This window comes from Sceloporus occidentalis, unplaced genomic scaffold (assembly GCF_023333645.1).
Source record: "Sceloporus occidentalis isolate IW3139 unplaced genomic scaffold, rSceOcc1.0.p SCAF_5, whole genome shotgun sequence".
Taxonomy (NCBI): domain Eukaryota; kingdom Metazoa; phylum Chordata; class Lepidosauria; order Squamata; family Phrynosomatidae; genus Sceloporus; species Sceloporus occidentalis.
In genome coordinates this window covers 157,229,207-157,256,109 of record NW_028316985.1, presented here as the reverse complement: position 1 = coordinate 157,256,109, position 26,903 = coordinate 157,229,207, and the positions used below count along the sequence as shown (strand labels likewise).

The window sequence follows — 26,903 nt, the reverse complement described above, 5'->3', positions numbered from 1 at the left end:
TCTAGGTAAAGATACCTGTGTATCTTTTTCCCCCTCCTCTCTATTTCCTGTCATGGACACAGGCATTATTCTTGAACTACTACAAACGTGCATCCCTTCTCTTGTGTGCCAGTTCCTTTTTAAAAAATAACTATATGTATAGCAATGTGGTAACATGTGAATGAAATTGCATTTTAAAACCTTAAATCATCCAAGCTATTTAGTGCAAACTCCCCATCTTCTACTATTGAGAAGATCAAATATTCTGAAACTGTTCTCAGTGAGATCCACTGAAGTGGAGATATCTTCACATGAAGATACTTTCACTTGGTCCCGAATTTAACTGATTTTAACTGAGATCAAACACATTTTGAACAGGACCAAATTATGGATCAGGTGTAACAAGGTCCAAACTTGGGCAAATGTTTTTTCAAAATATGGTGTTTTCAGAATATAGAGACAATCCAGAAAGACTGGGACTGTTTAGAAAATATGTTATAAATCTTATTATTTGATCTGTTATCAACTAATAATGGTATTATTTACACACAAATAAAACTATCACTAGACTGGAAGCTACCTCCTGTCACTAAAAGATTTGGAATTTATCTGAATTGTTAATATAAATTATCACAACTAATGTTTAATGGTATCTTTCTGTAAACTACTAGATATGATTTATGGTTATACCTGGATATTTGGTAGTAAAGGATATAGATACGAGGTCTTTAATTACTCCAGAGGTTAAACTTTTAGTTTAGGATCAGAGGGAATACTTTAAGTTAGGTAAGCAAGGTAATATAAGATCTATTGGAAGTAGTGTAAGCATATATCTTATATAACTTTTAGAATTTATGTGTTTAATGGTGTGTTGTATGTTTGTATTTGATGTCACTGTGTATATGTTTATGTCAATGTTTAATGTGATATGTGATTGCTTTTCAATAATTTTTTAAAAAAAGAATATGGCAATGGTGCAGTACACATTTCTCCCTAGAAATGTACCAGTTAAGAGGATGCTTCTTAGCGGCCCCTCAATTGATGCTTGTATTAGAGAAAAATGTTATTGGAGAAGATATTGTTGTAGGATAATGTTATTGAATATTAACTTTTTAGAGGCAGTAGTTTTTTAAAAAAAAATCTTATTTCAGTGAATCTTTGGAATAAGATTCAGAAAATTTATAATCAGATGGTATTTTGTTACAATGGTAATAAGGCTGTTAAAATGATATTTTGTTATAATGGTATTTTGTTATATGCAGCAGAGAAAACCATTAAAATAGTCATCAATGACCAACCCCTTTTCTTTCCATTTACAAGCCCGATGATTAAACACTTGAACATGATAAATGCTGACACTTTATTCTTAATCTCTGCATGAAAGATGCAGAAAAGATCTAGGAAAATCTAATGTTCCTAAGGGGTATGGTATCCTGAAGAGTTTCTGTTGCTGGGAAGAAATGTAAACTGCTTTGCAGAACCAATCTGTTATTCTGAAACAGCCACAGCTGGAGGAAATGAACCAGCAACTATGTTTTTAATTAGGCCGCCTGCTATTTTGGGAAGAGGCCAGTAGTGCCAGCCATGTCCATAAAAGACTAAAAAAAAAACCCAACCCTATACAACCACTGGGATGCATCCGTCAAAAATATTATCAACGTCGGCAGTGGCTGTGAATATATTACTGCTAATTTTATTTAAAATCTTTATTCCATAATTTTTGGGATGATACAAATGCATGATATAATATATTACTAAAATTCACAAAAATTATCAAAGCAACAGAGAAGGCTTTTCCAATAAAACTGCACATCTTGGCAAACCTTCATTGCATCCCAGCTGAGCCCATTATATTAGCTCACAGTACTGGTCTGATATTTTGATATTAAAAAAAATCAACATATTTTCAATGACAACAGGAATTAAATCACATACATTTTTATATCCTTTCATGACAAAGAAGATATATTTTCTAAGTCAACAAGTGTCTCTCTTCCTAAGTAACACATCAGACTCCTTCAGGGTCCTTCTTGGTATTCCTGGCTTCACTGATAGCACCATATATCCTTTAGACAGTTGTTTCCTATACTTTAAGCAGTTATGAGATAAACTGGCCATTGCTCATTGTGTTCAAAACTTCTTGACAGTCTGGCCCTGTTCTTGAACAAGTAGGCAGGCCTTGATCCAAAAACAGTCAAACACTTCCATGTTTGCCTGTTTTGCTATCCATCTACCACCCTCATGCTACATAGAGGACTGCTTTAATGCTTGTTAGTTTTGTCTGAATATATAACTTCTAAAACTTGCTGTCTATATTATTCCTATATTTCAATAGGTTCTGGGGAAGTGTGGGGGGGGGGGGGAGAAGAGAAGGTGAACCTAAATACACTTACCAATTAATATTTATGGTAATTGTGAGACTATGTCACACAGTTCATGTGAAAGCAAAAGTGTGATCTTTCAGGGGTTCATTTTTATTAGGAACACTGAATACAGTGGGGGTTTTATGTCATCCATCTTTTTAAAAATGAATTTCTCTTTCCCAATTTAAAGAAATATATTCAAGCACAGACCAAAGCCTAATTCATTATTCTGTCACTTTGTGAGTCTAATGGCGTAAGAGCAGCTGTTGCTGAGTCTCTGAATACCTGAGATTGAACTCTTCAGAATAATATGCAGATAGTATCAGGGACCTGCATACACAGTGTACACAATGCAAAATTAATTGGAAAATAGATGGTCTGAAAGTTAAACATACTCTTGTGGCCTGTAAACATTTGTTCTGTGACTAAAATAACAGTATTGTATTAAACTGGAAGGATTTCTGTTTCTAGCACCTAAATAAAGCTGTTCCATTAATCATAAATTATTTCATTTTATAAGCACCAAATTTACTGCATCAGGATATATGACATCATTCCAATCTTTACAACATATGAGGTGACTCCAGTGCCAAAATTAAGCACATAAAGATACATAAGGAAGTGATTTTACAGCTTGAAAGTATGTAAGTGGAATTCCATCAAGCCAAATCAAAGGAACATAGTCATGATTATCTTGCTCCACTGGTTTTAATGGGCCTATTGTATGGCTGTAAGTATGGCAGTAACTATGGCTGCATCTAAACTGCAGAATCAGTCCAGTTTGACTCTGCTTTAACTGCCATGGCTCAATGCTTTGGAATTCTGGGATTTATAGTTTTGTGATATATTTAGCCCTCTTTGTTGGAGAGTTCTAGTTTCACAACAAACTGCAAATCCCCAGATTTCATAGGATGGAGCCATGACAGTTAAAATGGTGTCAAACTGCATTAATTCTGCAGTGTGACGACTGCGCATGAAATTCGATGTTTTGAACTATCTTAACTTGGGTGTTCAATTTTATATCTCTGCACTTTAAGATCTTGTCTAGTTCTTTAATAGCTACCATTTCCAATCCTAGTCTTCTTCTGATTTCTTGACTCCAATCCTCATTCTGATCAATGAGTGACAGAAGTGACTACTCTGTTGGAAAGAAAATCTCATATAATAGAGAGACTACTGTTGATAGGAGGGAATTCTGTGATATTGCACATTCAGTGTTGGTCTACAAAGCACTGCTGACAATATGCAATCACCATTTCTTGCAGTGATGCTTACATATGCACAGGCCCTCTTCAAGTGAATGGAGGCACTGCAGCAAAAGGCTTAAGTGGTTTGCAGCCACCACTGGCCTCCGTGCTCTTGGGATTAACTGTATGAAACCGCTGACACAAAACATGTAGTAAAATAAATTTGTGTAAAACAAATTCAACTGGTACTGTCTGAAAGCTTCTGCCATTTACCACAATTTCTCATTGTAAACTAAAAGCTGGGTAAAATGGCTGTTACTTCAAAGTTTAGGAATGAACAGAGACTCAAAAGGAGACCTTTTTTTGCTTTGATTTTGCCTTGTAGGAAAGCAGGTGGGCTGGCAAGAAGTCAAAAGGAAGTGATTGTGCAGCTTATCCAGAGGGCTTTATGCAATAAGAAAATAGAACTGAGAACCTTTGCCATTGCTTTTGTGAAAAAGATGAAAGTTGGAAATCTGTTACTAGTCAGGGGCCAAACTACCATTTAAAGCATTCTGTGCATTTGGTTTATTCCATTTATAAAAGATATGAATTTCCAGAGAGAGTGCAATAAGGCACAGCTAGTGTTCAGATTTATTTGGGAGAAAAGGTGAAGGAAAATGGATGTATTTGCACTAAAGCCACAAACAATGAAATGCTTTAATAGGAAGGCTTTTAAAAGATGGGGTGATGTAATCTAATAATATAGGCTGTTTTCACTGGAACACACTTGATTTAAAGGGCAGCAAGGTTAGTTGAATTCATTCAGTCTGCCTTGCCTTTTTATAGAAGGGAAAGGGAGCAATAAAGGCCATCAGTGCATTGCTGAAAGAGTCATTTGCCTGGGAAGAATTAGACAGCATAGACTAGTTAGAAAATTGCTCAGAAGGACTAATCCATATGTAGCAAAACGGGCATTAGTACTAGAACATAATTGCTAGTGTTTGATATTAAAACCTGTATTAAAACATCACATTTTGTTTTTGTATTTTGACATGAAGCTTATACTACAATAACAAGGCACTCCTAAGAGGAGGGGGTGGAGAGGCAGGAGAGAAACTGCCAAAACTGAAGCCCTGCTGGGCTCACACCAGCAGGATAGAAATTGGAAGGGCAGCTGGATGGAAAATAAGTACAACAGCTCCAGGCCTGGCATACTTCTCCTTTTCATTCAGTTCAGTGGACACATCAGGAAAATGGAAAGGCTTTGGATCAGCAAATTAGAAGCATTATCTGACCCATCCAAGTCTCACCCTTGGAATGGCCCTTTTTGCCATTTTCACCATTGGAAGACTAGCTACAGAGTAATAACAGACATGATTTTTTTCTTTAGCTGTTGGGAGGAAGCTTCCAAGGGCTTCCAAGTTTCCTTCCTCTTTCTCTGAGAGAAAGACTTCTTTCCTTAATCTATGGACCTTGGGAAATATTTCAACTTGTACAGTTCTCTAATGCACTACACACGTCTGTGCTGATTTCCTCACAGATTCATACATCAAACGTTTCATGTATTTGCAAATTTCCTTACACAGATGTGTGGTGGGAAGATCCTAATTCTAGCCGCTATCTAACAGTTAGATGAAAGAATGATTGCTGGAATCCTATATGACCTTTTCTCTTATGTAACTTTGCATATCTTTAGCTAAGTAGCAGAGGTGCTAAGAAACCTGGTCGTTGAATTGCGAAGATATGTAACAGGACACCGGCAAGAGTGCCTGATGCATGCTGGTGCCCCATGCTCATTGGAACCAATGTGATGCACATCTGGACTTATGTGATGAACATTGGGTCCATTGTGCATCAGTCCAATTGTGTGCTTGCGGCAAGGCTCATCAAGCACTTTGCTGGCTCTGCTGCATAGTAATGTAACAACAGCCCTCTACTGGACAGACATTGTGTGCAACTGCACAATGCTAATTCGTGTAGACCAAAATCCACTTATGAAAATGTAATGTTCCAACAGGGTTCCAGCCATGTTTTTTAGGCATGACTTTTCCCATTACTGCAATGAAATGTGAAGCAGCATTGGGTAGACTTCCTCTTCCTGTGCTACCAAATTAAAGTTACCATGGCATCTCAGGGACCAGAACTTTCATTATTACTAAGGGCATAGACTAATTTGTCCTGGTAAAAAAGCAGTAAGAAGCATTTGAATCTTGTCAGTGAAGAAAACTAACTTTAACATTATGTGGTTTGAAGTGAAACATAAGGGATTATTGTCTCTTCCATTACAAGTTGTGGTATTTATAGTATAAAGAGACAGAAAAATAGTAGTAAAACTGAATTTAAGGTATTTTCCCTCTCTGACAGGGCATTTTAACCCTGAAGATGATTTAATGTGATCTGTTCAGACCACTTTAAAAAAAAAAAACATAAACCCAAACCTCCACTCTATAACTGTTTTAGGATACATATTTTTCCCTGAACTGCTAACCTTTTCAAGTTCTCACCTTTTTTCCCCTTTCAGTGCAGAGCTAAAGTTGTTGGCAGGTAAAGAATTGCCAGGAGATGAACTGACATTATAAATGTCAGAGGTCAGTACAGGTATAGGAGGAGGAGAAAGTCTGCAGAAAAAAATGAAGCTTATATATTGTAGAAAAACTTTCCAATTATATCTTTGTTGAATACAGCAGTCCAGTTCCAGGTCTGCTTATGGTTTTAGGAGTAAAAATAATAAAGGAAATAAGAAAAGAAATAAGAAAAGGTTATATATGTAGCCAAAAATGCATTATTCCTTGCCTGAAGGGAAAACAGATATCTTTTGAAAATACATTTTTACAATTCTGGCTTTAAAGGGGGAGATTGTGGCCTATGAATTATATATCCTTATATCTCTCTATCCTCTGAGAATAACAAAAAAGTAGCCTTAGGCTTTAGTCACAAGCCAGGCAGTATCATAAGATGACACTCATTAAACAAATGCTCTGTGAAACAATGCTTGTTGCACAGTCTTCTAAAGAAGCAGCAGGAATATAGAATTCCAGAGCTTTCAGAGGAAGCAACACAGAGAAGGAGATACAACATTTTAAAATGTGTTGTAACCTCAAATATACAAATTAAACCTTTCCACTGTAGGTACTTATTTTGGGATGAGGGTGCATTTTTTATTGGCTGTCCTTCATAAAAGAAACACATTGGGCCTTATCAGACAAGAGCAAACTTCTGTTCTTAAAAGAGTGCTAATAGTGCATTCGGGAGGAGAATTATCACACACCCGTGTCCTTATCCCATTCTTCTCCCATCCAGAATGAGTAGTGGAGCCATCATTTGGTAATAACTGGAGTTCCTGTTAACAACCAGTGATGGCTACATTACTCTATCCAGACTGCAGAAGGATGGGATAAGCGCACGGCGTGTGATAATCTCCCCGATTGCATTATTAGCATGCTTTAAGGATAGGAGCAAGCCACTTTGTTCCCATCTGATAATCTCCATTGTTTCAGCATGACACATCAGAATTTATTTCAAGATCAAAAAATTAACATTTCTTACCAAATTTGTGTTTCACTTTCTACCACAGCATGATTTGTAAGTGGCCCTTTAGATATTTATGCTACATTTCCCAAATAATAAAGACCAGGCCATTTAGTACTGTGTCTGCAGGCCAGCAAAATACAGTTGGCCCTCTGTATCCATGGCATCTACATCCACAGATTTAACCATGGGCAACTTGAAAATATTTTTTTTAAATTCCAGAAAGCAAACCTTGATTTTGCTGTTTTATATAAGGGCCACCATTTTACTATACTATTGTATATAATGGGATTTGAGCAGCCACAGATCTTGGTATCCAATGCAGAGGCCTGGAACCAAACCCCAGTGGATACCAAGGGGCCATTATGTTACCTTTTTTTGCTTTTGTAGATTCAGAATAGGATTAGAATACAACTTGAATAAAGATTCTCCCTTTGCCCTAATTGTCTCAGATGAGTTCCACAATTCACTCATTATGGCAAAGACTGAGACAGTTGCTGGTGAAGGTGATTAGTTCCAGCTTTTTCTCCAACTATGGACATGTGGGGTCCAAGTAGGTACATTCCATATAAAGCTGTCTAAAGTGTAGCCCTCCAGATGTTGTTTGCTTGCATCAGCCTTCCCATCATGCAGCACAGCCAATGGTGAGAAATTCTGGAAGCTAGAGCAAAGAAGAAAGGAGCCAGAATCTGAACATCTCTTCTAATTAGCATGGACCACACTTTAGCCACTTCTGATGTAATCCAACATTTGATCCATACCCTCCTCTGTACCAAATCTGTGCTTTGTTTTGATTGTGCCTCTCCCCTGTGTCAGAGCTAAAGTAGGGAGTGGGGTAGAATTAAGATTGTCTCTTGCTTGCCTGCTGCTCCAACACTCAAGTCAAGAGAGAAAGCATGCCTTCATTGGCCCTACAGCTCTGAGCTTGTTTTTGCATTATATGTAATCCTGTTCCTCCTCCTCAGCTCCATGCTTTGTGCCAAAGCAAAAAGGAGCCACAATCTGAGTATCTCTCCTAATTAGCATGGTTCTGTTAGACTACATGTAGAGTTAGAAGGAAAAAAGTTAAACAAATGGCCATGCAGCTTAATAAAATAATAGTTCTGAGGAATAGTAGGCTGCCCATTAAACAAACAGCCTTGAAATTTTAGGGAATCTACTATCAACAGCAATTAACACACACATCATTCATTAACCTTGATTACTTAAGGACAAGCTAAACAATACAGGAAATGTGTAGTTGCATTTCTGTAGATAGCAGCATTTGTGAAATAGGGGGAATATTAATGGGACCATATCATGCAACAACAACAATTTTTCATGCCACAGTGCTAATCCTGATCTCCCCAATGCTACTGTGACTGTTATTTAACAGCAAGAAACACGTGTCATATGTGATAACATAGTTTACATATCACTCTATTTCATCCTTTGTTGTGATTGGAACCTCCTATGAGAAGAAATTCCTTCTCAAATTAAATAAAGTGGTCCCATTCACATTAATATATTGCACTTTGATTTTATAAGTATTCTTTTTTAATTAGTATATATTACTAGTTTCAATTTGTCAATTCTCCCAAAGATAACATCAAATAGTTTGTCAACAATGCAATTGATTTTTTTCCTGCTACTTATGATCAACTAGCTTTTCACTTCACTTATTAATGTATCAGTTTGACTAAAGTATGATTACTTCATACTTTTTAAACTTGTATTTTGCATATTTATAGTGTTGTAACTTGGACTGTTTTAGATTTGTAAGTCGCCTTAAGTCCCTGTACTGGGAGGAAGGTGGGGTATAAATAAACAAATGAAGAAGAAGAAGAAGAAGAAGAAGAAGAAGAAGAAGAAGTAGTTTCTAATTCATTCACCACCAGCTCAGTGCTGCATAGAAGACTTTTGCTTGTTTCTTAACTAACATCATGGGCTATTATACCAATACCCAATGTCCTTCTCCAGAGTATATTGCTAAATTACAGAATAACAGCATCCTTAGTCAGAGCATTAGTTTTGCTCCCCACCAGTACCTCAAACCTATGACTTTCCTATGGGTTAAGCATTAGATTTTGTCTTCCTGAAGAGTACAATATTACGAAGTATTCATTTACATTATATTATCATAGAATCTTGTTTTGGTGTACCTCATCCTTTGACAGACTTCCAATTATATGGAAAATCTTCCATTTATATGGAGATGCAGCCTGTGCTTAGCTATGACTGAACAATGGCATTTAAGAGAAAGGTGTTCCTGTCTTTTTAGATGACACAGCCAAAAGAAAAGGGGACAAAAAGCAAAGGGAAGATGGTGGTATCCAATAGAGGTATGCCTGCACTTGTGAATAGGACATTGTCAGCTAAAGCTGTCATTAAACCCAGGTGGTATGGCCCACAAAGCACCATCAGCAGGCATCAGGTGTCTGAGCGCCTTCAAGTCACCTGTCATCTTATGGCAATCCCATGAATTTCATAGGGTTATCATAGGCACAAAATACTCAGAGATGTTTTTGCCAGTTCCTTCCTCCAAAATATAGCCTACAGCACCTGGTTTTCATTGGTGCGCTCCCATCCAAGTACTAACCAGGGCTGACCATGCCAAGATCAGATGTAATCTGGTTTCTTTAGGGTATTTAGGCTCAAACATTGGCTACTAGTCCCTTATTCATTTGTCTTCCAACAGCAGTGGCAGACAGATGTAGAGACTATACTCAGGTATGAAGTCACAGAGGCAAATGAAGTTAACAGTGTACTCCAGCACATAAGTCTGTGTTCACTTTGTATTGTTTAGACTATAAAGCTTTTCTGTCATGGAAAAGACTAAGGATTCTTAATTTACTGTCTGAATTTCAACTCAATTTGTAATGTCCATCACTGTTCTTTATTAAGAGGGTTTTTTCTCATTGTTGTATCTATGTATCCCCTGCTATATCCTGGGTCTCCTTATGCTCCCCACTTGTGCTTTGATAATTCTTATGGAAGCATATGTCATCATGTGTGTTGCATGATGTGATGTGTCCAGTGTAACATATGAACGGTGTGATCAGCCATGGTTGACACAGGTTTAGAGAAGACAGTGTAAGATTTCTCCAGGACAGGGAACATGTACAGAAGTTAGAGGCCATAGTTTATATGTAGACAAACAATGATCACGGCTAAGCATGTAATATTGTAACTAGAATTTAAAATAATTGAGATGGGGTGCACTGTATTCCATACCTTTGTCAATTTTAATTGCCTTCACTGCCATCTAGTGACACAATAAGAAAAAATGTCTTTTGTTTTTAAGATCAGTATCTTTATGACACACCTGTCTAACTATGGGAATGACCGACTGGGTTTGTACACCTTTGTCAATCTGGCCAATTTTGTTCAGAGTTGGACTAACTTGAAGCTGCAGACCCTTCCTCCAGTTCAGCTAGCTCACAAGTACTTTGAGCTCTTCCCTGAGCAGAAGGACCCTCTTTGGCAGGTAAAGACACAAAATGAAGCACTTCTGTTTTACTTGCTGGAGATGATTTATTTGAACTGTCAGTCACTTTCTCAGTCTGTGTCACAGTATGTATTGCTGTCAGGCATACAATTACATCCCAGATTCTTGCTTGTTTGTTTTTGGGTTCTTTTTACTTTAAATGGCCAATTATTAATCTAATCACACTGTACATGTAAATTAGTTGTACAACAGATAGAGAAAACATATGTAGGTCTAAATCCAGTTATTATACCCAACTAGAGTAGATCCATTAATTCAAGAGAACTTATATTAGTGATGATTTACCATGTTCTCACAGATTCAGTGAGTCTACTGTAGCTGGGACAAACAACCATATTTAGACCTTAATTTATGATGAGTAGCCAAATTGCAGCACTCTGTATGATCTTGGACTGCACTTCCCAGTATTCTTCACCATTAGCTCTGTTGGTCGGTTGGAATTGCAATCCAACAACCTCTGGAGCACTGCAGTTTCCTCATTTGGATTATTATAAAAGTGACACAGTTCCTAATATCAATGTTTACTCTACATTTAGCATTCAAAAATGTCTGGGAAGACTTTTATTTTTCATTAAAATTCTCTTCTTTTCAGTGTTCATACATAAGCAAACAAATGTAGACCAATACAAAGTATGCAAAATTATGTTGGACTTGTTTCCCCTTCACTTAGAACCCTTGTGATGACAAGAGGCACAGAGATATATGGTCTAAAGAAAAAACCTGTGATCGTTTACCAAAATTCCTGGTGATTGGACCTCAGAAAACTGGTGAGCACTTCTGCTACTATTGTTGTTGTATCTTTTCCCTAGTCTCAGAATCATTTCATAAAAATTAGTTTTGTAGGAGAAAAGATTAGTTGGCAGTGATAGCAGACTAAAGCTTAGCTACACTGCAACCCAACACAACATAAGACTGCACTTGTTGTTTCATAATTTTGTGTCCACATTACATCTGTCTATTTCGAGATTGCTGTAATGTTCTAAGTTAGAGGAAGAAAATGTGTGGATTTCCAGATGATGTTGAATTAGCATTTCCCATCATTCCTCGGTATTAGCTATGCTAACCAGGGCCGTCGGGAGTTGTAGTCTAGAGGAACATATGATTCTTACTTCATGAACATATGAAACAGAAAAACCTATCCCATATTTTGTCACCATTATGTTCTTCCCCAGTAGATGTCTTTCTCCACCAGTCTCAATACACTGTCTTATTAGCAGATAGGTTTGCAGTTCTTTAAACAATGGATCTTGTACAGTACATAGGATTGAGATCACAGATGTTTTCAAAAGAGCTATTGCAGATTGGCTGCAGTTTTGTTTGTTTTTTAAACAGCATATCATTGATCAAATCTTATTAGAGACAAGCTTTGTTTTCTTTTTTTGGTGTATCAAAGGAAGCTTTATATACATTTTATGTATCTTTAAGTTACAGTTGGCCTTCTGTATCCACAGATTCTTTATCTATATTATTTAACCATCCACAGCTTGAAAATATTCAAAAATATATACATTCCCAAAAGCAAGCTTTGATTTTGCCATTTGATATAACGGAGACCATTTTACTTCCATCATACCTAATGGGACATGAAAATCCATTGATTTTGTTATCCAGGGGGTGGGTGGGTGGTCCTGGAACCAAACCCCAGTGGATAGCAAGGGCCTAGTATATTTAGTGGCATAAGTATAGACAATGTTCACTAAATATTATGAGGAAAAGAGCTGGTTCATTTTACATAAAATCAGGATCCAGTTGGCAGAATGTATGAGTCTTGTCTGAGTTGTTCATTTTTGTTTTCATTCTCTTTGCAGGCACAACAGCTTTGTATTTGTTCCTGATTATGCATCCTTCCATCATTAGTAACTCCCCCAGCCCCAAAACCTTTGAGGAGGTACAGTTCTTTAATAGAAATAACTACCACAGGGGGATTGATTGGTAAGATGGGTTACTAGTATAAATCTAACATTTCTATACTGTGCACAATACAAAAATGGCATTACCATATCTAATGTGAGTTTGTATGTGCAGAATAAAATGGACTTGGTCTTCAAAAAATTAAATGTGTGCAAATCTCCTCAGCTATGAATGAAATACCTGTCTATGATTTCTCCTCTTATTAGTCCTTTATTTAACTGTAAATCTCATCCAATGAAACACTTGTAATTGTATGAACTCAAAGAACATTGATTAAAATTTCAGTCCAAGATATTCAGTTGTGTATTAAACAGCATTGTCTAAGATTTTAAAAGGTTGAGCCTAGCTAAATAAGAATATATCACCACTAGAGATAGATCTCTCCTTTTTTTACCCCCTGGGGCCAAATGAGATAAAAAGCCATGGCTATACACTCTGGAGTTTATCAAATGGGAGGAATTTCTCTTACATTTGAATGAAAAGAAAGTGGGGCCAAAATGCATTCACTTAAAGTTGCTAGTTTTGCGCAATTACGTGAATACGCATTGCATTCGAACTGGCTTCCCATTGCCCGAAAATAGCATGCCATTGCCCGAATTTGTTTGTGGCAGTCTATCATGCAATAATGTGAAACCACATGATTGTGTTCGGACTGACTTCCCATTGCCCGAATTTGTGTGTAGTGGGTTATCACGCAATAACGTTAAACCCCATGATTGCGTTCAGATTGTCATTGGATTATACTTCCAATTCCCCTTGTCTGATAAACTCCTCTGACATCATTAGGTTCCTGGGCAAAGGATCATCTGGATTTTCTCTGCCTGGTGCCTTACACAGGGACTTAGTTGTATTCCTACTTGCATAGAAAAGAAGGAAAGGAGGCAAAGAGCTCTGGGTCAGCTTTTAGAATTGCCAACTGAGTCCAGAAGTTAGGGCTCAGGTGGTGCCTGCAAACACTTAAAACATGCAAGGCTTTGATTATCTTCATTTTTTCCCAACACAGGGGAGCAGAGGGAAAGCAAAGCCAGTCACACATTCAAATGGCACTTGCAGGAGCCTCCTGATCTCACACCTCAGTGGGAGTTTCTCTGGTTTGGGGTGTGTTGTGTAGAGTAATCACCAGAGTTATCTGCAGCCATTATGTGCTGTATGTTTTTGCAATTGGGAGGGTAGAGTGGACTATTACCTCAAAACAATGGCCCCATTCATACTGGCCTAAAAGACATGGAGGGAACTGGGATGATCCGGATGCCCCTCCCCCGAATCGCTCCGTTAGCAAGTGCCCACTACAAATTTGAAATCGAATGCATTTTGACAGAAATCGAATGCATTCTGTCTGCCGGCGAGGTGGCCGCTGTCAATCAAGCGATTGTCATGGTGACGTTTTGCAGGGCATCGGAAAGTGTCCTCCCCCTCCTCCCTTTTTTTAAAGAGCCAGGCACAGGGTTAATTTTTTTATAAACCTGTGGGCATTTGGGTCAGATCTGCCCTGTCCCAGGCAAAGGATGGAATTGTCATGCATTTTTTTATGCTTTTAAAAGCAACATTTGTAGCTTTCCCTTTGCTCCAAAAAATTGTTTAAAAATGTAACACTGATTGTAAGTGAGGTCTTTTGCAACATTGTAGCTTCCCCCTCTGCTGAACTGACCCCTTTCCTCCTGCTTACACTTTGCCATTGCCTTCCACTGAGGCTGAGAGAGAGTGACCTCATGGAATCAATTGGGAATAAATGGGAAATGCAGCGCATTAATAATAATAATAATAATAATAATAATAATCCAGGAGCAAGAGGAAATAGCAAGCACACAGACATGTCACCCCCCCAAAAATGCGCATAAATGCTTCTGCTGCATCCATTTCCCTACATCCCCCAGCCTTGGCAATCCTCCTCTTCCTCTTCCTCCTTCCTCCTCCTCCATCACTTTCTCCATCTCCCCCCCCACCCCCAGCCCTATGCAGCCCAGGCTCCCCTTTTGCCACCTGTCACCCTTAGCATCCACCCTTTGGGCTCTTTCCTCCTCTCTCTCCCCTCCGATGAGGGGCAGGAATGCTCTAACCCATGGAATCATGGGGATTTATTGGGAATTTATTGGGAATAAAGGGGAAATGCAGTGCAGGCATTCTGACTGTAGCATCCGCATATAACAGTAATAATAACAATAACAACAACAACAATAATAATAATAATAATAATAATAATAAATAATCCAGGAGCAAGAGGAAATAAAGCACAAGCAAGCACACAGACATGTCACCCCCCAAAAAATGCGCATAAATGGTCAAAAATGCGCATAAATGGTCAAAAGAGGCTGCTTGAAAAGGGGGGGGGGTGTTGCTTTGATTGGGGGTTGGACTGGATGTCCCTTGGGGATCCCTTCCAGCCTTGGGATCATGAGGGAGAAGAGCAATGGGGAGGCTGCGGGAGCGGGAAGTAGACCACCACCCCTTTTCCCTCTGACACACACACACACACACACACACACACACACAGAGAGAGAGGAATCTCTCTCCCTGCTTCAGCTGCTGGAGGTCTGCTGCTGCCTGGCCAGCGACCCTCCTCCTCCTCCTCCCGCCATCCCCTGGCTGCCAGGCTGGCTCTCAGGGGAGCCCCTCTCTGGGTGCCAGGCTCCAGGCTGGAAGCGGCTGCCTCCGTGGGCATACAATGTGCCCTCCTGGGGTTGGCCAAGTCCCCCAGCAAGAGAGGCGGCCTTGAATGGCCCCGGAGGGAGCAGGGGCCAGCAGGAGAGCAGGAGGAGGAGGAAGAGGAGGAGGAGGAGGAGGAGGAGGAGAGCATCCCCTTCCTCCCGGCGCCAGGAGCCCTGCCTGCTCTTGCCCAGCAGCAGCCCTTCTTCTCAGGGCTCTTTCCTCCTCCCCCTCCCCTCCGATGAGGGGAGGAAATGCCTTGCCCTTTGCCCACCCTCTGACCTAAATCCCTCCCTCAATTTGCCTCGATCGTGATCGAGGCAAAGTTCTCATTCCCAGGACCCGGGGTTTTTAAAAAGAAACGGCATTTGCGCCGATTTCAAAAGACCCGCGCTAGGGGCCATTTAACACGGAACGGGTGTGCAAGCTCCTGATTCGCTTGTGTGAGATTCGGGGTGAGTAGGAACTTCATGTGATTGAATCGGTTTCAGAACCGATGTTTTTTGTAATGTGAATGGGCCCAATGATAAGAAATGGAGAAGAAGAAGGATGAGCATCTGAAACCTCACACATCTAGAAAAGTTCCTAGAGGTTGGGTGGGGGAAAGAGGTGAAACAACTGCAAACCAATTGCTTTGAACTTGCCTCTGTAGCTGTCCATTTATGGCTGCAGGGGACAACATATATGCCACCCTACCCCATACTCCCTGGACCACACTTTTTATGCTCCCCAAAGGAAAATCATTTCTCCAGGAAGACTCTGGAGCAATTCATTTTTTAAATAGGTGCGCGTGCACGCACATGCGTGCGCGCACACATACACTATTTGACATGTTTTTCAAAAATGTCAAAACTTAAAGTGGACATTCTCCCCACTTCAAAAATTGTTTGCAATCCATGCAGTCACCAGTTAAAACTGGCAAGTGGATTAACTTCCCTTGCAACATTTGCTGTAACAGATAGTCAGTCCACAGCAACTTTTGCCTAGAGAGGTTACTGTATTTAGATTTGATGAATAAAATATCCCAGCTGCAATGAATTTTGGTACAAGTAAGGATGACCAACAAGCTTACCTTTCCTAAGAATTACAATATTCCTCACCCACCCACTCCAGTTACCACAACCACAATGCTATGAAAGGTTAAGAAGAACTAAGCCTTTATTCCAATGCTGCAGTCCCACTGATGAGGGCACACACCCCCTGCCACTTTGGGTTTTCACTCCAAATTTCACAAGATCATATCTTCTTCTCGGATCATCTCAGAGAAAGAAACCATTTATCCACCCCTCATTCAACATTCCTAACTGGCCCTTGGCCAGACCATACTATGCCCATTTCCCTTACAACTATCATAGCCCACCTCACAATAGTACCCCCTCCAATCTGTTTCCCTTTGTATGGGGAAGCTCACACTGGGATCCTTGGCCTGAGAGAAAGCTGTGCATGGCACGCTCCATAATAATATAACACTGGTATTAGCCCAAACAAAGCATTACAAAATATTCCAGGTCTTTGAAGTCACCAACTTCAAATTTACCAACTTATCTCATGCAAGATAAGAGGTAAATCTGTATCATTTCTTGTAGGAGCCCATAAAAGTGTAATTATTTTTGGCAGCTCCAAGGTGAGTTCTAGGCATGTCATTTAAAAAGCCTTTAATTTAGCACTGTTTGTGAATCAGTGTATCTATCATTCTGGAGCCAGATAAAAACTGTGGTTGTATCAGGAGAACAAGCAGTTGTATACTGCTGACTCTAACTAGGTTTGTGAGGTGTCAGTTTTCAAGTTTTTTTCCTTGTCACAGAACTTTGAACCTAATAAATCTGTTATTTCTTTGACAAAAATCAAGTTTAAACTGACCCAAGGCAGATTGTATCGACAAAATTTCATGTTCCATATTTTCCATAAGAATCTCATTTTAGATATAGTCTTGTTCTTGTAATTTTCTCTCCATCTAATTAGCAAAAATATGATTTAGCTGACAAAGCACAAAGGTTAGATTGACAATATCTGTGCTTGGTATATTTTATATATAAGAGACCAAAAAAGTAATTAGTTCTGCTAGAAAATTATGTATAATTTTTAAGACTTCTAAACCGTTCTAAGAAGGATATTCTTTTTGTAGGTACATGGAATTTTTTCCTACACCATCTAATGTCACAACGGACTTTCTCTTTGAGAAGAGTGCCAACTATTTCCATTCTGAAGAAGCCCCTAAAAGAGCAGCTTCTTTGATTCCAAAAGCAAAGGTCATCACCATTCTCATTGACCCATCAGATCGAGCATACTCCTGGTACCAGGTGGGAAATTTACAAATTAATGTAGGCTCTCTATTAATATAGAACAAATTATTGCAAGTTGTTTAAAATTTAAATATCTTTAAATTCTTTATTGTTTCTGAACATGGCCTGGTTTGTTGGAGACACTCTGTGGGTCTCATCCAACCCACAGAGGAGGTTCCCCTCTCTGAAATAAAGTGGTATTTCAACAAAGCAGCTCAACAAATTGGTTGGGCCTATACTCAATTAAAAATGTTTTAGCATTTATTTCTACATAGGTTTATATAGTTCTTCCTACTTTTTTTTGCACCAGAGATTCTTAACTAGCATTCATAGAGTTCATTCATACTACATAATTATAACACTAAATTCTATTTTAATTGTCATGGAAACATCCCTCTGCAGTCTGTAATTTGGTGAAGCATTGGAGCTTCCTGGATGTGTATTCTGAATAATACTCCATCCTGAACTCCAAATTCAGGCACTGAACTATGACAGTTAAAGTGGAATTTTAGCATTATAACTTACTAGCATAAATAAGGAGTCTGGGGTGGTTCATAAATAGGGAGTGAAAACAATGTCTTTTTCATTGATTTCCATCCTATTCCTTGAAATTTTTCCTTTCTATATGAATGTTAAGTGGGGGGGGGGGAGCCTTTAGGTGTAATTTTATTGGAGACTAGTCTACATGAAATTAAATTAATATTTTGTATGTTCGTGTGCATATTTTTTTCTGGGGAGTGTCCATAGATTTCACCAGATTCCTAAAGGGGTTGTGACTCCAGAAAGGTTAAGAATGACAGCCTTTTTGTACATAGCTTAGCCATTTACTCAAAGCAAGCAATATGGCATTTTTAATTTAATTTATCACATACTTTGTAAAAAAAAAAATGTGGACTTAATTAGTCTAGTCTCCATAAATTCAGGGACTATTATTTTCATGTCCTGAAGAGAGACAGTGGCTGTATACAAGCAAGAACTTCAAAAATAAAGGAGGCATTTCTATGCACTGAACATCTCCTCACAGATTAGCTTTCAAGGCAAAAAAGAATCCTGTGAATACTGCAGTCTGGCCACTCTTCTTTACAATGACTTGCCTTTTTACAATATTGCCTTTTCAGCATCAGCGATCACACAAAGATGCTACTGCTCTAAAGTTTACCTTCTATCAGGTTATCACTGCTGGGCACCATGCTTCACCTGACCTTAAGGCTCTACAAAAGAAATGCCTGATACCTGGGTGGTATGCCACCCACATAGAAAGATGGCTCACTTACTTTCCACCTTACCAGGTAAACCACTACATATCTTTAAAACTATCCCATATCTCTTTGAATATTGACTTGTTTCAGTGACCAAGGAGTGAAACAAAAAGGGGGCAAAAGCGGCCTGAAGTTGCCTTTTCCAAAAGTGATCCGAGTCCCCACCAACTGCACCGCCGGCTCCTAAGGGGCTGGAGTGTGCATGTCATGATCACACGGTGCATGTACTTTTTTTTTAGTGTTTTTCCATGTGTACCATCACAGGAGCAAACGGCTGGCGACTGCCATTCCATTGGATGGCCATCCTTATGAACCTGCACACAGTTGCATGTGCAGTGCTCCACTGGGACAGGACATTTGAGCAGAGGTGTGCCCATGTAGATGCTGCCTTACCCCCCTTCACCCCATGCCCCCTCTTTGACTGTCTTATTTGTATATGTTGTGTATACATATATTCCATGACACAACATGCTGTAATTTTTCTTCTCTCATTTTAAAATATATATACTTTCTGATTTTTTAAGCTCCAGGGGACCCTACAAGCCCCAAGCAGGCCCTGCACAATGAGCTTTCATACAAAAGGACATAAGCCCTCTTCACCACTGTTGTGATGCAATTTCTAGTTAAAATAATCTCCGATTCACAGAGTACCACAGCTCACTGTCTGTCAGCCAGTGGACACCTGAAAAGGCTTGGTCTCACAGCTATCAGTTGTCAAATCTGCAGCCCAGATGGTTATATCCCAGAGATTCCTGCTCAACCATGATGGTCCTTCAGCAATTAAAGTATGGCACGTATTCAAAGAACTGAGTTTCCTGCTTTGTTTGTGACATTAACTGTCACCACTGATTGATATTTTGGAAAAGATGTGCACATGTATGTTGCACAGTTTGCCCTTTCATCAAAATTCCTTTTGCGTCCATTTTCAGTGTGAATTATGTTTGGTTTTCTACTGATAGATCTTAATTTTCTAGGTCCTTCAGCTTTATTTTTCAGCCATTACTGGTGTTCCAAGCAGCTTCCAAGTTAATATCATTTCAGATTTAATTAGTGAGCCATTTATCTCTCTCCTAGATCATTAAAGGTGGTGATAAATATGAATGGACTTATTACTGATCCTTGGGGCACCACTCTTCCTTTTAAAGACTAAGCTTCATATATGTGTGGGGGGGGGGGGGGGGAGTTTGACAGATAATGAATTTTAAATGCAGTTTTCATGGTTGACTTTTTTTTTACCTTCTTTTTTTCCAGTTACTAATTATTGATGGACAGCAGCTAAGAAATGACCCAGCAATTGTAATGGATGAAGTGCAAAAGTTTCTTGGAGTTACTCCACATTATAATTACTCAGAAGCCCTAACGTGAGTAAATTCCATGATTTATTTATACAGTACACATAGTAAAGAAATACTTGTGAGAATGAACCAATTCACACGATCAGATGACAAAATATGTTCTGAATGAGTATTTTCCCTATTCATGCAGTAATTTCTCCTCTACTTTCTTATGAGCTGTTATTATCTTTAGTTAGCTGTAATTTTCAATTTTATCTGAACCAGAAAACAATGGTTACCAGCTCTGGAATAAGCCAGGACCTTAAACCAAATTCATAATATGGTTATGTTTGTGGCTTATCTTGGAGCTAACAATGATAGATTTACAATTTGCTGTAGATCAAATGGGAAATTATGTTTAGTTTGACATGTCCTTGTTTAATTCATTAGGTCATGCAAAGGGAAGATAAATATGAAGGCAAAAGGTTGTTTATGGGCCTCTATTCAGGCATTATGGATTTGTGTATTGTAAGCTTATGAAAAGATGTGAATTGCCTGGAGTCTCCATGAATAGAAGAAGCACTTCTCTTCAGAAATTTCCTCTGAACATGAGAAAGACTAACACAAGGAGGGCATAAACATCCTCAATACTTGTCTGTTTATAAGAGTGACATCCCACATCCTTTAACAGGGCTGTGATAATCTGAACCAGATCACTGTTTCAAATTTTAAAAATTAATTGCATGTTTTGTTTGAAGATGTTCCTCCTTTTAATTCCCACAGAAAGATCTTCACTTATATATGAACTGTTGACAGGATTTCCTATTCTGGATGTTAACAAGTTACACTTTATCTAATTTACAATAAGTCTGTCAGCTGGGAAGAAAATCATTTCTATAAATCATGTTTTAAACACGTCTGTGGTGAACTACTCTATAATCAGCAGACTCTAGACAGACAAAGGCTGTCTCCAGTAGATTGGTTCTGCCTTTTGAATTGGTGAAAAGAGTGGAATGCCTTTCCACCTGTTTAATTCGCAGCAAAAGATTCACCATCTAGAAGGAGGAAGGAGAGAAGCCACTTTTCTTTTACTTGCTAGAAAGACACAACAATGCCCATGTCAGGGATACAGCAAATGCTGTGTATATAATAAACAGTCATGTACACAAACCTTTTAGGTTTAAACATTTATTCACTTGCCCTTAAAATGAGATTGATAACCTTAGTCTGTTCCTTTGTATGAGAGCCCATTGTCTGTTTTTGTAAGAAGCTCTCAGAAAAGAATGCTGTCCGTTCCCAGACAGTTCTCTATTTAATTCCTCTCAGTCAATTGTGCTGTTTTTTTCTTTTTCTTTTTTGTAGACTATGTGGCAAAACTGACTTTATCTTCCATGAGATAAAGTCAAGTGCTTTGTAAAGACATAATGGATCAAATTTACCCCTAGAGTAATTCTATTGAGCTTTCAGCTGCTTTTACACCATAGCCCTTGACCTGGATGCTGTGAATTATTCCTATCTGCATCTAATTCCAAGTCTATGCTTCTTTTTCTCTGTCTACTTTGAATTGTGAAGAAAGATTTGTTAAAAGATGTGCATTTTAAGTAACTTGTTCTTTCAAATGCCTTGGTATAAATCCAGTAAAATTGCACTGGGAATTATTTTAGCTTTGGATGCCCGATTTGTTGGTCGCTCTGTTTGTACTTCAGTTACAAAAGCTGATAAAGATCTAGCTTTGCTTAAATCAGAGATAATAATAATAATAATAATAATAATAATAATAATAATAATAGTTTTATTTTTATACCACCCTTCTTGCAATCAGGGCGGTGCACAACATGGAAAACCTGTGACCCTCTAGATGATATTAAACTCCCATCAGCCTCAGATAGTATTTCCAGTGATCAGGGATAAAGGGAATTGTAGCTCTGCAGCATCTGGAGGGTCCTCCACACCCTACTTCAATGGTGGGAGCCAAACAGTTGAGACAAATGGACCACAAACAAAGTCCAAATTGTGAGATGTGACACTCCAGTATGCACTATTCTCAGGACCAGCTTGCCACTCAGCTATTAAATAGAGACTAATAAGAAGCGCAGCATGGAACTGCGAAGTAGTAGTACAGGACTGACTGTGATATAGCCAGGAAAAACATCTCCTGCTGCTTTTTAGAAGTGCCAGAAATGCCCACTGATATATCAATATCTTAAATCAAATCTGTCTATTAATTTTAATTGACTTTTCATAAATCACTGTTGGAAAGATGAGTCAATTCCGATTTCTTTTAGACAGAGTTCTTTTAGGCAGTTTTTTGACAGATCTTTTAATAAAAATTCCTTTTAATTCTTAAAATTAAAACAAAAACAGGCTCAAAGAACCTTATGCTGCAGCTTCTCCCTGCCTTATGATAAGACAAATATCTATCATCCCACACAGAAACTGAACCAGGATACAAACAGTTCTGTTGGCTATCTGAAGGACCATATTCTCCACTCTCACAGACACATTTGGTGGGGTTATGAGAGAGGTTCTTCTTGATGGCTGCTCCCAAACTGTGGAACATTGTGTTTTTGCCGCAATTTTAAAACATTATAAAAGCATTATAACATTTTGTTTAGTCTGTATTTCTACCTGCTTTTATGTGGTATGAACCCCTTTGAGTCCCAGTCCTAGAAGAAAGCTGTGCCAAACAAATAATAAGTAAATTAATGAGACAGAAGTTACCACAAGGTACAGAACTTGGTGTCTCTTCTGTTGTATCAAGGCCTGTGAAAGAATTACCCTGCAATGGCTCCCACATCAATGTAATATATAAAAAAAAAGGAATCAGTCTTCTGTAGAAGGCAAAAACAATGCAATTGTATAAATTATATTCATGTTACTGCCAACAAATACCAGATGCTGAGAGCTATATTTCAGAGGAAGGAACTGGCAAAACTACCTCTAAGTATTCCTTTCATAAGAAAACCCTATTAAATTCATGGAATAGCTATAAGTTAACAGGCAACTTTAAGGTATATGCACACACACATAAAGATGGTACACACATTTGTGTTTTCTTGAGGTACTTATGAGGGCCTCTATGTGATGCTCTTTAAAGATCAAATAAGTGGCCAGTCAAACACTATACTGTGATTCTTTGTGCACATTTCTGTTGATGGATGATCACAGAGAGATATGTGTCCCCAATGAACTGAATTCCAAACAGTTCTACCAAAATATTGCTCAGGATCAAAGGGCACTACTTTGAAATTCCATATTTCATACGAAAGACTGGATAAGGCTATCAAGGAGATGAATATACAAGGAAATGATTGGACTACATATCATAGAAGTGGAATAGATTGTAATAAACTGGCAGGCTACTGATTAATATCAGTCTGTTTAAAAGCTGTGATATCTCAACGACAGGTTTCTTGGACCTCACAACTGGCAACATAGTTACATTTCTGTGTGCCAAACCTCACGATACCAGGACTTTGAAAATGGTGTTGCATGATCACTCTGCAATTCCAATGATTTGTGGAAATTCACAGGGGAAGTGTATTCACTAAGTCTGACTTAGGTACCAGATATTGCCCATGAAGGGATGGATGTAAAAGCACATCTTTTTTTTCTGGCTGGAAAAATCAGTTTGACAAAAGACATGCTTTCACAACTGTTTCCCGCAGGAAGAGAACTGAAGTGTTATGACATCGTGTGGTTCTCCAGCTCCATTTACACTTGGTTTTCTTGTGCAATAAGGCTGTCAGACAATCACTTCCTTCACACATCCCTTCAAGTTTCCCTGGCCCCAAGGAGAGAGCTCACTTCATTGTTGTCCACTCACTGTTATCAGACTTGCTTTTAGTTAACAGAACAGAACATTTATTGTCTGGCTTTCGCCTCCTTTGTTCTTGGTGATGTTGGCTGCTTTTTCCTATTCTTTCCTCTTCTCAGCAGCAGACAAGAGTAGCTGATACCAAGAGAACAAAGACAGCAAGCAGCCAGGCAATGACTTTCTTATTCCTTCTACCAAGTAAAAACTAGGCTGCTATTTAAAATGGTGAGTGGACTGCAGCAGCTGTCTTCTCTTTGTGGGAGTACGGAACAAGGGAAAACTCGAAGGCGATGTTTCAGTAACAGACAATTGTAGTGGCTGGCTGAACCTGCGACCTCTCTTCACAGTGATTCCATTACAGGTTGCTAAACCTGTAAACTAGCTCGGCAGTGTAGCAGACAAGGCAGCAATGAGATAAAGCTTGATTTTACATTTTTCAGATTCCTAAACTGAAGCATTCTTAGAATGATATAATGATCATTGTGTCTAAAGATACTATATGTTTCAGCTTTGATTCACACAAAGGGTTCTGGTGTCAACTCCTGGAAGAAGGAAAGACAAAATGCCTTGGAAAGAGCAAAGGCAGAAAATATCCTCCAATGGATTCTGAGGTAAACCCTTATTCTTACCACACTATGGAAAAAATCCAACAAAAGATAAAATCCTTTGAAGTCCAACTGATTTCATGGTTAAATAAATTAGAGCTTAGATTTAACTTTCCTCTTGAAATGAATGGAACTTAGAAATGAATTTAATTTAATTACCAATTATGTCATTTGTTTCATAATTATCCATATGGACTGTGATTAAAATGTATTAGCTTTTTATGTTGTACTAAGCTCCCCTGGAAACATACAAAAATATTATACTATGCAATGTGATTATAATACATTTCTTTATTACTTGGAAAGGTTCAGAATTTTATAGATGAATCTATTCTAAACTGGATTCTTTTTGCATCTGCTGTAACAGAGGAGAAAGTTTCTGATTTCAGACTCACTCTCCCTGATTTCCTCCATTCAGATACTTTTCTCAAGTGCCCCGAATACCTTCAACACAATAATTTTTCTTAAGGACTAGAATTCTACTTAGTAGAATTAGTAGAATTCAACTTAGTAGAATTCAAAAACTGGGGGCTTTATCAGATGGGGGAAATAGGGCAAAATTGGGATTTAAAGAGCCAATTATCCTGTGCAAAGGTGCAGTTCCAGCTAAAGAGAAAATAGAACTTGTAGTCAGAATGTATGAGTGTGTGCAGTTCCCCATCCTCCTCCCTGTATATGATATTCCTGGAAGGCTAAGAATGTCTCTTGTAGTTATTCCTCTGCTAATATTTATTTCCAAATGTGATTTTAATAAAATATATTGGATACTGTTCAGATCCACATAAAACTAATAGGAAGATACCATAGTATTTCATCAAATAATATGTCAGCTTTTGTATCCATCAGTGCAGGGTTTTCCTGTCAAGCTACTACAGAGATCATAATGTGGAACTGTCAAAGCTTCTACACAAATTAGGACAACCCCTGCCATCATGGCTGAGACAGGAGCTACAAAAAGTGAGATAGCACTGGCAGAAAAAAAGTGTCAGATGAGAGCTCTCCTTCACTTCAAACATAATCAGACCTAAAGTCTCCAGGATCTGGCAGAAGGCTGTTGGGAAATATCTCACTTCAAAAGAAACCAAAAGAATGAGGTTTGTGACATAGATTGGAAAGCTGTCTATGAGAAAGTGTGCAAGTGTTCTGGTGGATATGGATTTCAGAACAATTTGTGGGTTTATAATGATTCTAATAGGGTACTATATACTAGGAGGGCCATCAGTGCCAGACACATTAAAATAGGATCTTCATGACTATCCTGGAATGTTCATGTAGTTACTACTCATTTCAGTGGAGCTGCCGCAAGAGAATTTCAAGTGGATTGTGCCTACCAAATGTTGTGCATACATGTGGAAATGAATAACAACTGGTTTTGGCTTCAAAAACAAGGCTACACAGCTGTCCAAAAATGTACTAAATATTTACAATTTATATATTACCGGTGTATTCATATCACTTTAAGAATATGATGTCTCATGTCAGTTTTGTAACCCACTGTCTGCCTGCTTTGTTTTCAAATTGTTTGATTACAATGATGTGTCTTATATTTTTTTAAAAATGAGAAAATATGTAGCACAAAATACCAAATGCGTCCCCCATTTCCAAGTTGATTTCTAAATCTGGAACTGATTTTGTTAAGGTTTCACAGTTTGGAAAGAAAGTAAATGTTTTTAGGAATGCACAATTAGTAAGAAACAGTACCATCAACTAAATAAGCAGGATAGTATCTACAGGAAGAAATTGCATCATATACTTGGATTTCTGTGGCTCAGTCTTTTCACTTCAATCTGTAGAGTGGAGAATTGCTGTAACACTGTGGAACCTGTCTTTTCCCAAACAGAAGACTGTTGGAAGAGAAAGGTGCATGAACTGATTCTCTGTCGATCCTGCAGGTACTATGCATGTAGCTCTGTGCCAATACCATAAATCCAACCAAGAATATGAAATAACAAAAATTCTCTCAACCACATTTTATTACACATTTCATTTACCCTTTGTAGTATTGGGGTCTTTGGTGACTGTAGGAAGGCATTAACATCACTTACAAGACCTTGACCGTTTCATTTGCGTAGAACTTGTGTAAGTTATGCAAATGAACCAAACATGTATTTTGTGAAGTAAAACAGTTTAAAAGGAGTAGAATTCAAACCTGTACAAGTGACTGGGACTCTGAAAGCATAATGCCAGTGCAATACCTATGACTTTAATATATATATATTTGACTATCTTTTGTCACTAACTGGGATAAGTTAAAAAAAAATTATGATTTTTTTCCCAATTGTCTGGAACTGGAAAATATACCACTGACATCAGATTTCATAATCCTTCATTGGTGGAGGGAAAGGGTGATGATTTGTCACCTTAACAACGGTTTATGTAATTTACTCCATTACATCTTTCCATGCTTTTGGTTGGTTTTTTGTTGGGGGGGTTTCAGTGCAGTCTTAAATGTTTAAAAGTACATGGAGTGAGATCTCAACTTTATATTGATTAGACTGCTCACACTTTAGAAAGCACTAGTTTTATTTTTTTTAAAAGCCTTTGTAGCTATTACTTTCATTTCCTACATTTTTCATTATCTAAAAC

The 26,903-nt window shown here is 38.3% G+C and overlaps 1 protein-coding gene across 5 annotated transcripts in view; it reads left to right on the top strand.

Annotated features, from left to right (window-relative positions):
• Window positions 1-26,847, top strand: part of LOC149313028 (bifunctional heparan sulfate N-deacetylase/N-sulfotransferase 3) — a 77,597-nt gene extending 50,750 nt beyond the window's left edge. The window contains exons 7-14 of one of the 5 annotated variants that reach the window (XM_089525893.1): window positions 10,323-10,505; window positions 11,197-11,293; window positions 12,335-12,458; window positions 17,206-17,380; window positions 18,481-18,651; window positions 19,873-19,982; window positions 24,221-24,323; window positions 25,164-26,847. In XM_089525893.1, coding sequence (XP_089382019.1) covers window positions 10,323-10,505; window positions 11,197-11,293; window positions 12,335-12,458; window positions 17,206-17,380; window positions 18,481-18,651; window positions 19,873-19,982; window positions 24,221-24,323; window positions 25,164-25,283 — 1,083 coding nt within the window. In that variant the 3' untranslated portion in view covers window positions 25,284-26,847. Of the gene's footprint in view, window positions 1-10,322; window positions 10,506-11,196; window positions 11,294-12,334; window positions 12,459-17,205; window positions 17,381-18,480; window positions 18,652-19,872; window positions 19,983-24,204; window positions 24,324-25,163 lie in introns of those variants that run through there. The other 4 variants (XM_089525894.1, XM_089525895.1, XM_089525896.1 and 1 more) reach the window with 4 other exon arrangements.
• The last annotated feature ends 56 nt before the right edge of the window (window positions 26,848-26,903 follow it).